Consider the following 15,667-nt stretch of genomic DNA (forward strand, 5'->3'; position numbering starts at 1 on the left):
AGTTCTATGAAAGAAGAGGTGATGAGGAAACCAGCACAGCAGGTGTAGGTCACACATTTGGTATTTTTAGCATTTAAAGAGAAAAAGAGTAGTAGTGGTCGTACTGGGGTGAAGAGATAAGAATAAAATGAGAATGTAGAATACATATCAGCCATTAGTGTGTATATATATATATGTATACAACAGTATATATATAATACACTGTTCTTCATTGAGACCATGAGTTTTAGTATTATGCAGTCCTGGGTTCAGATTTCAGCTCTGCCCTTTACTAGCAACCTGATCTTGAAAATATCAATCTCCTAGGCTTAAAATGGAAATATCGATCTCTAATAGGAGTTTTGAAGATTAAATTAAATAATTTATATAAAACACTTAGCTTCTGCCTGGCACATAATAAGTTCTCAAATCATGAATGTTGTTAATACTACCGTTATCATTATTATTCCCAGAAGTACACAGTCAGATCCAATGGCTGATTCTTAAAAGGCACTCAGCAACTAGCAAACAGCAGCATTTCAGAAAACATTAGCAAAGCTTTGAATTCTGATTTAAAGCTGGAGCAAAGGCGGGAAGCATTCTACTCTTACAGGCCACCACCAGCAGGCACCCCTCGAAGCGACAACACGACAAGTTGGAGGGAAACCTTCTAAACACTTGAGCACCGCTGGGAGGAAAGACACAAACTAGACGCACACAGCACATACCCAGAGGCTTGGTGCTGCTGAAGTACCTGCTTTTTGTGTCCATCGTCTCCACTCTGGTTTTTGCCAAAGTTTTGAATGTTAAAAATGATTTTTAGTCTGTGTCTGTTTAAAGCAGCGATTTAACATCGGATGTAATCCAATTTAGCAATCATTTTATTTAATGCTCTCTAAGTAGGAAGTACTGGGCTCGGTGCTCTGGAGGATGCATAGGTTAGTAGAACATGGCTTCTCTCAAGAGATCTTTTATAATCACAGAATTTCTTTTTCTTATGTTTAGGTTTTGATCAGTATGCAGCTGATGTCTGGTGACCCCTGTTTTAAAACGTAAGTTGATGCTCAGTAAATGTGTTATTTATCTGAAAGTGTAATAGTGATTTATGGGTTTAAATTTTTATATTCATATTTTAGTGTTTACAGGTCAATACCGGATGGTTCCTTTCCTAGGGAACTGACCTGACCCTCACGGAAGTTACCGTTACCTATTACCAGACAAGCTCTCCACACTCAATAATTTTAGCTATATGTCTTTTGCCATCTTCAGGTTTTGGGTAAAATTATACACATTAAAATTTTTAATTTGACATTTGTGGACAAATTTTCTTCAACAAATACCTATAAAGTACCTTCCCATGTCTAGGCCCTGTTCCAGACACAACAGAAACAGCAGGGGGGAAAATGATAGACACGGTCCCTGATATCTTGGAGCTTATTTTGAAAACAACAAACTAACAAGTAAATGTATAATATAAAGATGGCAGTGAGTGCTTTGGAGAAAAATAAAGCAGGGTAGGAGGTCCATGGTGGGGGGAGTGCCGCTATTTTCTATGGAGTAGTCAGAGAAGTCCTCCCTGGTAAAGAGGATATTTGAGCAGGGACCTGAAGGAGGTGGGAAGCAGGCCATGCAGATATTTGGGGAAAGAGCATTCGAGGTAGAGGTAACAAAGACAAAAGCCTTGGGGGAGGAGTGTGTTTGACACACTCAAGTGACCGCCAGGAGACCAGTGTGTCTAGAACAGTGAATGAGGGAGGAGAGTAATAGGAGATGAGACCAGCTGATGAAGAGTTTTGTAGGCCATTATAATAGTCTCAGAGGCCACTTATAATGTGAGTGAGATAAAAAGGTACTGAAGGATTTAGAGCAGAGGAATAAAATGACCTGACTGTGACGGCGAGCTAGGGGACAATCTGTGAGCGTGACAAAGGAAGCAAGGGCAGAAGTTGGTAGATAAGTTAGGCGGCTGTTTGATTAGTCCAAAGTTTTGGGCCTGAGTAACTAGAAGAATGGTTTTTCCATGTATTGAAATGAGAGAGCCTACACGAGGAAGAGGTTGGGAGCTTAGGTATTGATCGTATTAAGTTTGAGATCCCTATTTAACATCTATCCGGGCATATCAAGCAGTCAGTTAGATATACAACTACAGCGTTCAGTGGGGAGCCCCGATTGGAGATACGTACTTGCTTGAAAATCATGACATCATCAGCACATAAATACTAGTTAAAGCCATAAGATACGATTAAATGACCAGTGGGAGTGAGTATAAATTTTTTTAAAAAAGAAAAAAAACCAGACTGCGGTGTGGGACACTCCAGCATGTTAGGGGTTGGACAACCAGTGACGTAGGAGGAAGAACCAAAAGAGAATACTGCCCTGAAAACCAAGTGAAGAACGTGTTTCAAAAAGGAGGGAGTCATAGTCTGTCATACACACTGAAGTGGTCACGGAAAGTGGGGACTGAGGCTTGACCTTTGGATTTTGCAGTATAGACACGGTCGGTGACTTTGACAAATACTTTGGTGGAATGCTTAGACTACAGCTTTGTTGCAGTGCGTTAAGGAGGATTTTGGAGGAGAAAAATTGGACAGTTGAGTACAGTGGTTTCCTTCCTTATCCACAGTTTCGCTTTCTGTGGTTTCAGTTATCCACAGTCATCCATGGTCCACAAATAGTAAATGGAAAATTCTAGAAATGAACAATTCCTAAGTTTTCAGTTGCACACTGTTCTGAGTAGCGTGATGGAATCTCTCACCATCCCGCTTTGTCCATGTGAATCATCCCTTTGTCCAGCACATCTGCACTGTATCTGCTCCTCACCCGTTAGTCACTTAGTACCCATCTCAGTTGTCAGATCGACTGTCACGGTAGCACAGTGCTTGTGTTCAAGTAACCCTGATTTTATTGTTATAATTATTCTATTTTATTATTAGTTATTGTTGTTAATCTCATACAGTGCCTAATCTCAATTAAACTTTAAGATAAGGGAGGACTACTGTATCTGTGTACTGATAGGAATGGTCCAGTAGAGAGGGGGAAATGTGGTGCAGAAGAGAAAGGGGACAATTGCTAGAACAGTGTCCTTGGATTGTTGAGAGGGATGAAGGTAGAGAATATGGCTACAGATGCACATATATGAGATGTGGAAGCATATAGATGTTATTTTAAAATTGGTGCTGGTTTCTTAGTGAAATAGGAAACAAGGTGGTCATTAAAGAGTAAGGATATCGGGTGCGTCCCGTTAGCTCAGTTGGTTAGAGCGCGGTGCTCTTAACAAGGTTGCCAGTTCGATTCCCACCTGGGCCACATGGGCCACTGTGAGCTGCACCCTCCACAACTAGATTGAAACAGCTACTTGAGTTGGATTGATGGGTCCTGGAAAAACACGCTTAAAATAAACAAAAGTTTAAAAAAAAAAAAAAAGATGAAAGATGGAGGTGGTGGTTTGAAGAAAGAGGAAAAGATGTGTAAAAGGCTTCTCAGAGAGTGGGCGAGTGAACTGAATGGAAGAAAGCAGTAGGATTGCCTGTCAGCAATTGAAGACACTTAATGATTAAACATGAAAGTTAATTAGATGTTATTTAAATATCTGAGAAAAATATATTTAGAAAAGTAAAGAAAACATTACTTCCCTATGCATCAACTTCATGTTTTTAATAGCAACATCTGTGTAGTTCTCTACTCACATACTGTTTTGTAAACATGAAAATATATACTTTAATATAAATCTTTTATTGATTAAACCTATGCATTTTCCTCTAACTTAGCCTTCCTGTACTGTCTTCTCTCAAACCATAATTTCCTGACTTCTTTATTTCCTGCTGTCTTGGGACTAAACAGTTTTTGATATACTATTTTTTATTTCTTGGGTGACAGTATGTTTTTCTAGTGGAATCAGTTTTGGGTGAAAGGCGACAATGAGCAGCAAAACTTAGTAGAAGAAAATGAATTTATCGTTTCTTCTCATGAACTTTTTATGAACAAATAGTCCCTTACTAGCCCTTCCTCTGCTATTTTACCTCTTTACTTGTGAAATTTAAATACTGAAAAGCTCAAAAATAGATCACTTTATGTTCTGTATTATCTCCACAAATGTAATTCTGAGTTTATATTTATAGAAAAAGACTTTTATAACTTACTAGAATAAATAGACCTTACCTCAGCCCAAGATATATGAAAGTATTTCTCCGGAGAATCAAACCCCCAATATTTGTTTTCTCTTTTCTTTGAATATCTGAAATTATGCATCTGTCCGTGGAAAAAGGGCAACTCTTAACACATCCATTCACTTGTACATACTAAGTATGGATTGAATAGGAAAAAGTAAATTATTTTTATCAACTTATATTTAAGTGTATATAAATACATAAAATCATAGTACTTTAGAGCTGAAAAGGATGTTGGAAGTTGTTCAGTTTGGTGATTTTTTCCCCCCAAAATATTTAGTCATAAGGTTGTTTTTGGCTCAAATGTATTATAATCCCAGTATATGACATTTTTCTATTGAGAGGCAAAAATGTGTGTACCCCCCTGAAGTCCCTGATGGAGCTTCATGAAGTCAGTTCAGCAAGTGTTGGTATAATCCAGGTCCTCATTTTACAGATGAGAAAACTAAGGCACAGAGCACTAGAGTGACTGCATATTTGTCTGTAAGACACAGATTTAAATAACTGCTGGAGAAGCTCATTCCATTTTCTCTGCCTTTGTCTGTCTTTAAATTTTTCATGATATAAAATTTTTTTAAAAACCTACTAGAGAAACTATTGGTAAAGCCAATCCTTAGCATTTTCAGATTAAATTCTAGTTTTGGTATTTTATGAGCAGAAGATCTGTGGCATAGACTGTATAATTTTTCTGAAGCAAAGTTTATACTATGAGGCCAGTATTTTATGAAGAACAGCCAGTAAGTCAAGCTCTAACCACCTAGTACCTCCTACTCTGTTTTATAGTTCTCCACAACTCATCAAATATCCACCAACTCTTATAAAAGAATGAAACTGACTCTGAAAAGAAAGGCAACCACTAGTGCTGATAAAGCAAAAGAATATTTTGAGAGAAAAATTATACACTATACTGGCATTTGGTAATTTGGTGATAAAGCAGATCTAGGGATGATGTGACCCCTTGAATAGCTGTGGAGCATTTATAGTCTAGAAGAAAGGAAGTGACCATTTGTCAGCATGATTAAATGAAGATTACAGTTTCCCAATTTGATTCTTGAAACAGTTGTGTGATGTGAGTAGTAACCGTACCTGTAACTGAGGCTCAGAAGTTATAGAGCTGGTTTGTCCTGGTCCCAGGATGCGCTCATTCAGTCATGTCTGTGCACTGACAGCTGCCATGCTCACACATTCACCAAAATGAGTAAGATCAACGCTGCCCTGAAGGATTCACTGCTTATGTGGGAAATGGACACACAACATACGATGTTACTGAGGCAGAGAGGACGGAGTCCCATCTACTTTTCCCTGAAAGTCAGGAAAGTCTTCACTGAGGGGGTGACACTGAGCTAAGTTTGAAAAGATAAATAGGAAAGTAGTAAGCAGGGGAGGCAGAGAGAGACATTCCAGAAAGAGAAAGCAGCTTACACAAGTTTATGGCGTTCTTACAGGGCATGGAATATCTACAGAATACCAAGTAGGTGGTGTGGTCATTTTAGAAGGTCCTTTTTCATATACTGTTAACATTACTGTGAAATTAAAATAAAATAATCTAATCGCTTTTGTTCTTTAATTCAGCTGCATTCAATAATTTCTGTAAGGGATATAAAACCATTTCAAGAACAAAAGGGGTGATAGAATAAAAGCTGGCACGTGATAGGCACTCGGGGATTATTTATGCAACACGCCTGAGTTGTTTAGGGAGACTTAGGAGAGCTGCCAAGGCACAGCTCACCTTTTAGATTCTAAGTTTGCCTTAATATCAATCCCCATGGTTGATGAATTTTCTCCATCATGCTTAGTTGCCCCAATATTAGAGCAGTTAGTGTTGCAGATGGCTGAAATGATCAAGGGTTGGAGTTCTTCAAGTGTTCTGAGACTGCAGAACAAGGGCTGCCAAACTGAAGAAATCGCTAAGAGTGTCTGACTGTGGAGTCAGGCCGGACAGGAAAGAGCGGAGCCAGAGGGAGGCTGATAGAGAAGGAGAAAGGGAAGAGGCCTCGGGCTGGGAGGTCTGAAGGGCCGGAAAACGGGTCTAAGAGGTGGGGGGACAGAGGCGCTGTAATCAGGCCATCTGTCAAAGGAAAACCAGAGGAGCTGCCATTAAAATGATAAGAATTGGGTCAGGCCAGCATGAGCCACCATCAGTGATTAATGCCGGTGACTATCGGCTCCATTCTTTGCAGGTGTATTTACTGTTAGTCTTTCTTATACATTGAGTGCAGGCTTTTTCACCAAGCTGTTTTATATCACAGCAGGTCCTCCAATAACATTGTTTCATTATAGCATCGATGAGATACGGTAGGAACTTAACTCTTGTTTATGTCAATTAGCTTAAAGTAAAACTGGTCTTGTTTGTACCTCATTTGTCTTAAAGTCACAGAACCCATCAACAATGTTAAGTGAGGACTTACTGTATTTAAAAATACAGCTTTTGATAATTGAAGAGGTAGGTCTAGGCCAGACTACAAAGGGCCTGATAGTACCATTCTAAGGAGTTTGAGCTTTATCTCTAAGGAGCTAGTGAAGTATTAAAATCAGAGAGGAACGTGTTCATATGCACGTTTCAGAAAGACCACAGCGACAGTAGCATAGAATGGACGTCGGCAGACTACGTAGCTAAGAGACTCTTGTCGTCATCCAGGAAAAGGTACAAAGGCCAAACTAATTAGTGGAGGCAGAGGAGAGATGGTAAATAGGAAAAATATTAGGCGAGAATCTGCGGAATTTGGAAATTGGATGTGGAGAAATGGGAGTAGGAAGGAGACAGGCAATACCTAGGGTTCTAGTTTTGGTGACTTTGTGGGTTGTGGCGGCACTCACAGAGATGAGGAATACAAGAAGAAGGCAGATTGGAGACAGAAGATAAGTTTGGTTGGGGATATGGGACTTTGATTTACTTGCAGGACAAATACTTGAAAATTTCTCGATAGGACATGGAATTTTGGAAATTAGAAGATCCTGGGATATAAAGAAATTAAATAGGTTTAATGGCAATCTTAAATGTCTGTATCCTCAAGGACCTGAATCAGCTTCACGATTCCTTTGATCATCTTCCTATTTTGTCTCAGGTCACCGAGGAATAGTCTCTAGGAAAATGTGGTTTTTCCCAGGAAGATCAACCTCAAAAGGTTAGGGATGTTTTATTCAAAAAAAAAAAATTTCTATTAGAACTCCAACTTGCCCCACCCTTTTTCACAGCTTCCACATGAAGATAGCAGCCTACTTCCATCACCTGCTTCTAGAGAATCCAGCCCAAAACGCAAATCTAAACAATTGAGGTTCTTTATAGACTCTCCCTGAGGCAAGTGAACCATTTACAGAGAAGAAAGTAGACAGAAAACCATGGACAGTATTTAAGAAGTTAGTGACGCCAACGAGAGAACATAGGCACTGAGGCAGGAGGTATCCCTTCCAACTTCAGATGCAGAGGGGCTTGGAGCTGCCTCCTCCACCTCGCAGACGCCTCCCTGCCTGGTCTGAGCGTAGAGTTGACAGTTGAAGCACCCTCCACTGTTAGTTCTGGGAACACACTCAGTCTTTCTCTCTTTTCCAGACTCCCTTTCTAGTCTCACATTTTTTGTTGTATAAAAAACTCCCGCCGTGAATTTCATTCAAGTTTTGAGGATGCTCATACATTATTCATTGATCTTTATTAACTTTCCCCGTCAAAGAGGTAGCATTACAGGCACCTTACCAAGGTTGTGTACTGACTACACAACCAATCTGACAATATTTCTAACTTTCAGATTCCCCATATACCAAATTCTGATCCTTAGAAATGTGTATTTACAGGCCTCCTTCTACATCAATGTCTATACCAATTGCTGGTGAATCTGAATCTCTGGAAGAAGATAGAAAAGGTGGAGAGACTCTCAAAATCCATCTTGGAATAGCAGGTATGGATGTGTAGTTTATTGTTGTTTTAATTTGTGAGAAACAGTGCCACTTGATGTTCTAAAGGTTTCCCTTTATTCCCTCCCAGATTTAAAATTCTATAGATGTATGACTTGAAGTGGACCAATGAGTATCGGCAGAGTTTTGATTATGCAGTTTCTGGTTAAGCTGATGCTTCGTTTTGTCGAAGTGTTATGTTTGTTCTGACCGATTAAAAGCTAAATGTTGCAGTGACACCCCCCCTCCCCCATGCTTCTCCTCCCCACACGTAACAACAGGATACTGCACGGTTAGGATCAGTGAATCCTTCCTGCACTTTTAACCTTTCATTAGATTGTTCTCTTTAGTATGTAAATATTCCGAATTTTTTCTCATATTGAAAAAAAAACAAAAACCCACAATAGCTCATTGATTAGCCCTACATCTTTCTCTGGCTACTGCTCTTCTGTGGGTTATTGCTCTCTTTCCCCTCCCTCTTTCTCACACTTTTTATAGCCAAATTTCCAGAAAGAATATACTGCCCATTTATTCCTAAACACCTATGCAGTCTGGCTTCTAGCTTCCTCTTCTTTCACCTTCCTCTTAAACGTGGATGTTTCACAGGCCTGTCCCTCTGCTCACTCTCCCTGGACAATGTCATCTGTCTTCCTGGAGTCAACTGTCACATAAATGTACATGGGGTCATGTCAGTATGAGTTAAATACTTTCCATTTACACATTTGTGTTGCCGCCCCACCTCCTTCCTGAACTCCAGGCACATATTTCCAAATGCTTTTTGGAAAGGTCCACTTCATGTCACATCTTATACTGACATCCATCTATTTATCTTTCTCCTCAGCCCATTCTTCACGATCAGGTCTTATTTGTCTCTCCGTGTCTCCAGCATAATGCCCAGGCCACAGTAGAAATTCAGTGAATATTCAATGAATGGGTGTCCTCAGGTGTGTCAGTTGCACATAGCCAGCACGTCTTCCTAACTCTTCCTCTTGTAGCTTCTGTCTCAGTTTTCCTGGCACACATTTCTACTTAGTGACTGAGTCCTGTCATTTGTGCCTGCTAAACGTCTCTTCCTCTGAGCTGAATTATTATGAAAACCCTCACCCCGTTTCTCCTGTTGCCAACGTGATCTTCCCAAAATGTGTATCTCATCATGTCACACCCTTGCTTAAAAGCCACTGAATTCTTTCCTTCTTTAAACTCACAGAAGGTCCTTCATTAGCAGGCACCTGCTCACCTCTCCTTTCCCTTCAATCTACACCACTACCCTATTGGCCAGTTTCACCAGATGATTTCCTTTTCTGCAAACAAGCCGTGTTGTTCTCTGTGCTCTTCCCCAGCTAATCTGGCTGAGGAATTCCTAGATAAGACCCGGAGTTAACCTCTCCTGTGGGGTCTTTCCCCCATTATCAGGTCGTGTTCCATGCACTTGTCTTTGGAGCTCTATCATAGCAGCCTCTTTTTGGTGCTTGTACGTATCTTAGTATTTGCCACATTGTATTATAACTGCTTCTACCTCTAAACTCTGAGCATATATTTTTTGTCTTACTTATTTTGTACCCCCTGTGTACGGTATTGGGCACCTGACTTGGTAAGAGGTTAATAAATAGTTACTGAATGAATACATTTTGTAAACCACTAGATAAATGGATGAATTAAGATCTGAGCCAACCATGGGAGTACAGGGTTAGTCCTGTATAATTCTTGATATGAACCAAGTCTTGGAGTTCAGACTTTGTTGGTCCAATTGCGTTCAGTATCATTTATACACTGCTGCCATAATTGCTGTTACTCAGGTGGTTTCCTTTCTAAATGAAAAACAGTTCGTTTCCAGATATTTCACCCTAATGAAAATGGTCACAGTTCTGTGTTCTTTGGAAGAAGCCTGGTTCTGGAAATACGTAACTGTCATCTGGAATGTGCACGTTATCAGGGAACTGTTAGAAATGACTTTGACACTGCTTTCTTTTAAATACATTTACTTTGAAACTAAATACTATAATCAATTTCTTAAGAATCTTTGCTCTCAGTGCTGTATTCCATGCTATGTTGACTTAAACCACAGATATTTGGCCAAATTATAGCCTAGCACTAGCAACACTAATGTTAAAGTAATAAAGTGCTCTTTAGTTTACTGCTGTCATCAATGTTTTGAGAGCAAGATTTTCTAAAAAAACCTGACAATTTTGTGAGAATTTATAAGAATACACCTGACTCATTTTTATTAGCAATACCAAACAATAAAAACTGAAATAGTTTTCAGATAGAGGGCTGTTAAATGTTATTGAAAGAAAGTACTACAGGTCTGGCATCAGCGGCCACAGTAGGGGACACTGTGAGAGCAGCAAGATGGCGTCACTGGCCGTGGGGGAGTCCAGGGAGCCCCATCTGTACTGAGCACCACCGGGAGGCCTCCTTCGACATCCTGCATCCGTGGTGAAGCGTGACATTCCGGAGGGAGGTGAGGAAGCCATGCAGGTCCAAGCACAGAGCATCCTGGAACTAGGGTCTCTCCTGGTGAAGACAACAAGTTGTACAGCTTGGAGGACTCCTGAAGTACGTGTGAGCCTTCCGTCAGCAAGGCTAAAGCAGCTCGTCTTACCCGCTCTCTTCTCCATCTGTTTCTTAATATGGAAGCAGCTACAGGGCAGCAGGTCGGGTTGTGTTTAGAGTGCATTCAATGGGACAAAGCAGAGAAAAGAACTTTCTTACACCAAGCTTTGGAAATAAGACTGGTGTCTTTGTACTTTGGTACCAAAAGGTACCAGGAAGCACTGCATTTGGGTTCTCGGCTGCTGCAGGAGTTGAAAAAGATGACAAAGGCCTTTTGGTGGAAATACAGCTTTTAGAAAGTAAAACATACCATGCCCTGAGCAACTTGCAGAAAGTCCACGCTGCGTTATCTCTGAGCAAACCACAGCAAATACCATCTGCCCCCCCAAATTGCAGGCCACCTTGGGTATGCACCCAGGTATTACCCATGCAGCAGAGAGGCTTGGAAAACTGCATCCTCACATTTCCATGAGGTATTTGAGGGTTGTGACTCCATCGATAGCCCCAAAGCCATCTCTGAAGTACATGTCTCTGAAGTACGTGTTACAGTGCAAAATCATGCGTGGCACCCCAGAAGACGCCCAAGCTTTGGTGAACAGGAGGCTCACACTTCAGTATGTGGGAGGCAGACAGAAGCATTAAGATGTGTGGCCCAGGCTGGCAAGAACAGACACTGGCAGATTTTGAAAAGGCCCTGACAGATGACCGGACCGAGCTATGGGATGACCCACCATCAGAACACACTTGGCCGAGTTGTGTAGTAACTTCCTGGAACAGAATCCTATCCGAGGCACTGAGCCTTTTTCCCAAGTACAGATCGAACACATATCGAGCCTCATCAAACTTTCCAAGGTGGATGTGGAAAAGAAATTATTACAGATGATTCTTGATAAGTTCATGGGTCTTGGGCTAGGGGGAGGGTGTCCTGGTTACTTTTTATGAACCCCCAGTAGATAAAACTTATGAAGCTGCTCTGGAAACAATTCAGAACGGGAGTGAAGTAGTGGATTCTCTCCAGAACAAAGCCAAGAACCTAATGTGCGTTGGATCTGTGGCAGTCTTTTGGAGAGTGTGTGTGGCACGAGACTGAAACCTTTGGGGAAAATGCTAGGAGACTCTTTTTTCTTTTTGTTCTACTTTTCCCCCTGAAAGCTTTTAAATCCTCATTCAGTGCATCTGGATTCCAACTGATGAGTGTGCCATTTTTTGTGTAATCTTTACTGGCCCAACTTGGAAGTGGGGGCATTGCTTAAAAAAAAGAAGAAGGAAAAGGTTATTCTAAAAAAAAAGGAAGAAGGCCCACACTCCCTAACACTGTGCTCTCTGCCTCCTGCGAGAGGGCCACCACGCCAGGCCCTTTTCAGAGTTGGGTGTTTTCTTGACCATCAAAGCAATGACTTTTTATTCTGCTTGTACTGAACCAAAACAAACAAGTGTGTTCAGACTGCTGTTTTCTTTTTTATTTGAAATGCGGCGTTCCTTCCCCTGGCATATGGCCTGTCCACCTCCTCTCCCCTCCAACAAATTGCTCCAACACATTCGCCGAAGGTCAGCCCCAGCCGCACAGCAGCAGCAACACCTGCAGGGCCCGCTCCGACCTGTGAAGGAATGGGGACCGGGCCAGGAGCTGGTGTCACCATGGCCACACAGGGGGCAGTGTGGGCCCTCAGGGAGCCTGCGTGGGGCTCTTCTTCACATAGTCAACTACGTTCAACGTCAGTATTTTAATTACTCCTCTCCTGCTCCTCTCTCCCTTCTCTGTCCCCTCTCTCAACCCGGAGACGGACCATCATGTGTGTCTTCCTCCTTCTCCCCACCCAAAGGACTCAGACTACCTGAAATCCATTAGCTGTTCTACCTGGCCCACTCCTCCTCTCCTGCTGTCAGATGGCTTTATTCCTTTGTTTAACAATGAACATTGGAAATGAGACTGTAGGGTGTGATTTGGTGGGTTTTTGTTTTAATTTTTGTTGTTGGGTTTTCAAGCAACCTCTCCCTCCCAGGGATCGTCTTTATTTACCTCTTAGAAATCGAACAGCTGGGCAGTGGAGCATGTGTTTCAACATGCTTTGTTTTCTGATGAGGTTACATAACCAGCTTTAATGCCATTGGGCAAGTCAGCTTCTGCACCTTTATTGTGCTCGGCTCTGTTTTCTTTTTCTTTTTTAAGAGGAAACTTTTTTTCCCCTACACTTTTATTTATTTTTTAAGTGTGTTTTTCCAGGACCCATCAGCTGCAAGTCAAGTAGTTGTTTCAATCTAGTTGTGGACGGCGCAGCTCACAGGATCCCATGTGGGGATGAACCGGCAACCCTGGTGTTAGGAGCACCGCGCTCTAACCAACTGAGCTAACCGGCCGCCCCTCTATTTTCTTCTTCCCCTCATCTCTTTGTTTTCTCTCTTTCCCTTTCCCCTCCTTCTGCCTCCTTCCTGTTGGCCTCCTTTTATCTTTCTCTCCCTTTCTCAGATTATCCTTCCAGGTTTTCATAATGAATTTACATTTTGTAAAAGGATTTGTTGTACCAGGTTTTACATCCTCACTGAATCTGACTGGCTTTTATTGTCCTCTCGAAAATCAGGTTTTTGTTCCCAGTGTCTCTTCCCATCATGTCCAGTCACTTTTTTGGTTTTGGCACCATCAATACCAGATGTACAAATGGTTCTTACTAACAAACACCAGGTATATCTGATGTTCAGATGAGTTCCAGTAAAAACAATTCTTTTCAAAAAAAAATACTGTAGTTCTTCAGTAAACTAAGGTATTTAAGTTTTTTTATTTTCTTGCAGTACACTTTTTTACATTGTACTGACTTAAAGGGATCTCTTTCACTTTGTAACTTATTTTCCTTAATAATGAACTTGGAAGTTTAGGAAATCTGCAAATTAGAAAACGAGTTGACCATTGATTGACTTGTTGGCCATAATAGTAACATTATGTTATGACATATTGCAGATCTCTCAGCAAAGAGTGCCTCTGTTCCAGATGAACTTGGTGCCTGTGGACATTCTAGAACATCAAGCTATGCAAGCCAGCAGTCAAAAGTGTCAGGTACTATCCTTCGATAGATGATTGGATAAAGAAGATGTGTGATATATATATATATGCGTATATATACAATGGAATACTATTCTGCCATAAGAAAAGATGAAATAGTGCTATTTGCAACAACATGGATGGGTCTTGAGATTATTATGCTAAGCGAAATAAGTCAGACAGAAAAAGTCGAGAACTATATGATTTCACTAATATGTGAGATATAAAACTGAAAGCAACAAAGGAACAAGACAAAGAAACAAAAACTCATAGACACAGACAATAGTTTAGTGGTTACCAGAGGGGAAGGGGGAAGGGAAGTGGTAGGTGAGGATAAATGGGATCAAATATACGGTGATGGACGGAAAACTGACTCTGGGTGGTGAACACACAATGTGATATATAGATGATATAATACAGAATTGTACACCTGAAATCTATGTAACTTTACTCACCATTGTCAGCCTAATAAACTTTAATTTTAAAAAAAATATCAGGTAGAGGCCAAAAATGAAGTTGAATTCCTTCGACATTTATCGCTTTAATTTCATTATTGAAATTGCTGTGATGTGGGAGGAGAACGTATGATTGCAGTGTGTTTGACATTAGTGCTCTATCCAAAATGGTTTTCTCTGACAGGGTATAGCACGTGCCACTCCCGGTCATCTAGTTTCTCTGAGTTCTGCCACAGGAGAAACACCTCAGTGGGAAGCACATCGACAGGAACTGAAAGTATTCTGGAGCCATGTGATGAAGTAGAGCAAAAAGCAGCTGAACCAAACCTTGATACAGCTGATAAAGAAGATACAGCTTCCGAAACACTCAACAGGTATCAGTTTTGGTCTCAGTTTAAATGAGGAAGAAGGAAAAACACCTTTGTTATCATAACATAATAAAAAAGAGGGAACATTTTTAATTATTTTCAAAGGTGCCCAGTGAAACAAGATTCTGTAGAATCTCAGCTGAAACGAGTTGATGACACCAGAGTGGATGCAGATGACATTGTGGAGAAAATATTACAAAGTCAAGACTTCAGCCTCGATTCCAGTGCAGAAGGTATGTAGGTGACAATTTAATAAATAGAGATGCATGTCACCCAGGTTTCTGTAACCCAGGGGTCAGCAGGACCTTGTGACCTGACTGTAGTACATTTGTAAAATAAATGTCATGCCCATAAAAATCTGAAGATAACTTTGTAGCGTATTTCGAAGAACAGATACTAAATTCGGAATAGGATGAACTTTTAAAAGATCAATTTTAAAGAGAGCTTTTATTGTAATTTTTAGTTATGCGTCAGTGTCTACCATGTTTGTATACCTGGTGTAGATAGCTACATTTGCTTTGTCAAAGCTGGACATTAGTACTTCAAGTCACTATTGTAATTTGAAAAGTTGGGTGGTGATCTTGAAATGATACTGAATAACAGAATCTTTTTCATTCCCTCCTTAGCATTTTCACTGAAACTTAAAATTTAAATACCACCAATTTGAAAGGTATAATTACTCATGCTAGTGTGAATAGAGAGCAGTTAACAATAGCTTTCGCTCCATTATATAACTGGTTGTAAAGAGAAATAATTAAATTTCACTTGTGGAAATTTGTAGAAGAGCTGTCTTGACTCAGTTTTAAGAAAAATATCTTTTCATTAAAAAAAAAGAAAAGAAAAATAGCTTTAGGAGAGCCAATGAAAAATAACTATTAGTATATCTTTTAAATTGCCTGTTTTAAAACATGTATATAGTTTTTTAAAGCTTTTTATTTCTTTAAAATGTAAAATATGAATTTATTACAATATGAATATTATTTGGCAGTAATCTAATAATTGTACCCACGGTATTTTAAATGTGCAGAAGAAGGACTGCGGTTATTTGTGGGTCCTGGGGGAAGCACAAGCTTTGGCAGCCATCATCTTCCAAATAGGTATGTATTCCAAACAGTATCTTATTAAAATCAAGAACAGACTGACTTTTTTTTTTAAATGTTCATGAATAGAAGAAGAAAGTTATAAAGTTTGTACTCGGCTGAGGCTACAATACACAAATCTTAG

The 15,667-nt window shown here is 40.3% G+C and overlaps 1 protein-coding gene and 1 pseudogene across 1 annotated transcript in view; both read left to right on the forward strand.

Moving 5' to 3' along the window:
- EEIG2 (EEIG family member 2) overlaps positions 1 to 15,667 on the forward strand; it is a 68,403-nt gene that overhangs the window by 42,694 nt on the left and 10,042 nt on the right. The window contains exons 5-10 of the mRNA XM_019746515.3: positions 985 to 1,031; positions 7,935 to 8,038; positions 13,540 to 13,635; positions 14,260 to 14,449; positions 14,549 to 14,676; positions 15,471 to 15,540. Coding sequence (XP_019602074.1) covers positions 985 to 1,031; positions 7,935 to 8,038; positions 13,540 to 13,635; positions 14,260 to 14,449; positions 14,549 to 14,676; positions 15,471 to 15,540 — 635 coding nt within the window. The remainder of the gene's footprint in view (positions 1 to 984; positions 1,032 to 7,934; positions 8,039 to 13,539; positions 13,636 to 14,259; positions 14,450 to 14,548; positions 14,677 to 15,470; positions 15,541 to 15,667) is intronic.
- LOC141568441 (26S proteasome non-ATPase regulatory subunit 11 pseudogene) lies at positions 8,052 to 13,531 on the forward strand (annotated as a pseudogene).

This window comes from Rhinolophus sinicus, chromosome 7 (genome assembly GCF_057876585.1).
Source record: "Rhinolophus sinicus isolate RSI-liver-muscle chromosome 7, RSI-T2T, whole genome shotgun sequence".
NCBI lineage: Eukaryota > Metazoa > Chordata > Mammalia > Chiroptera > Rhinolophidae > Rhinolophus > Rhinolophus sinicus.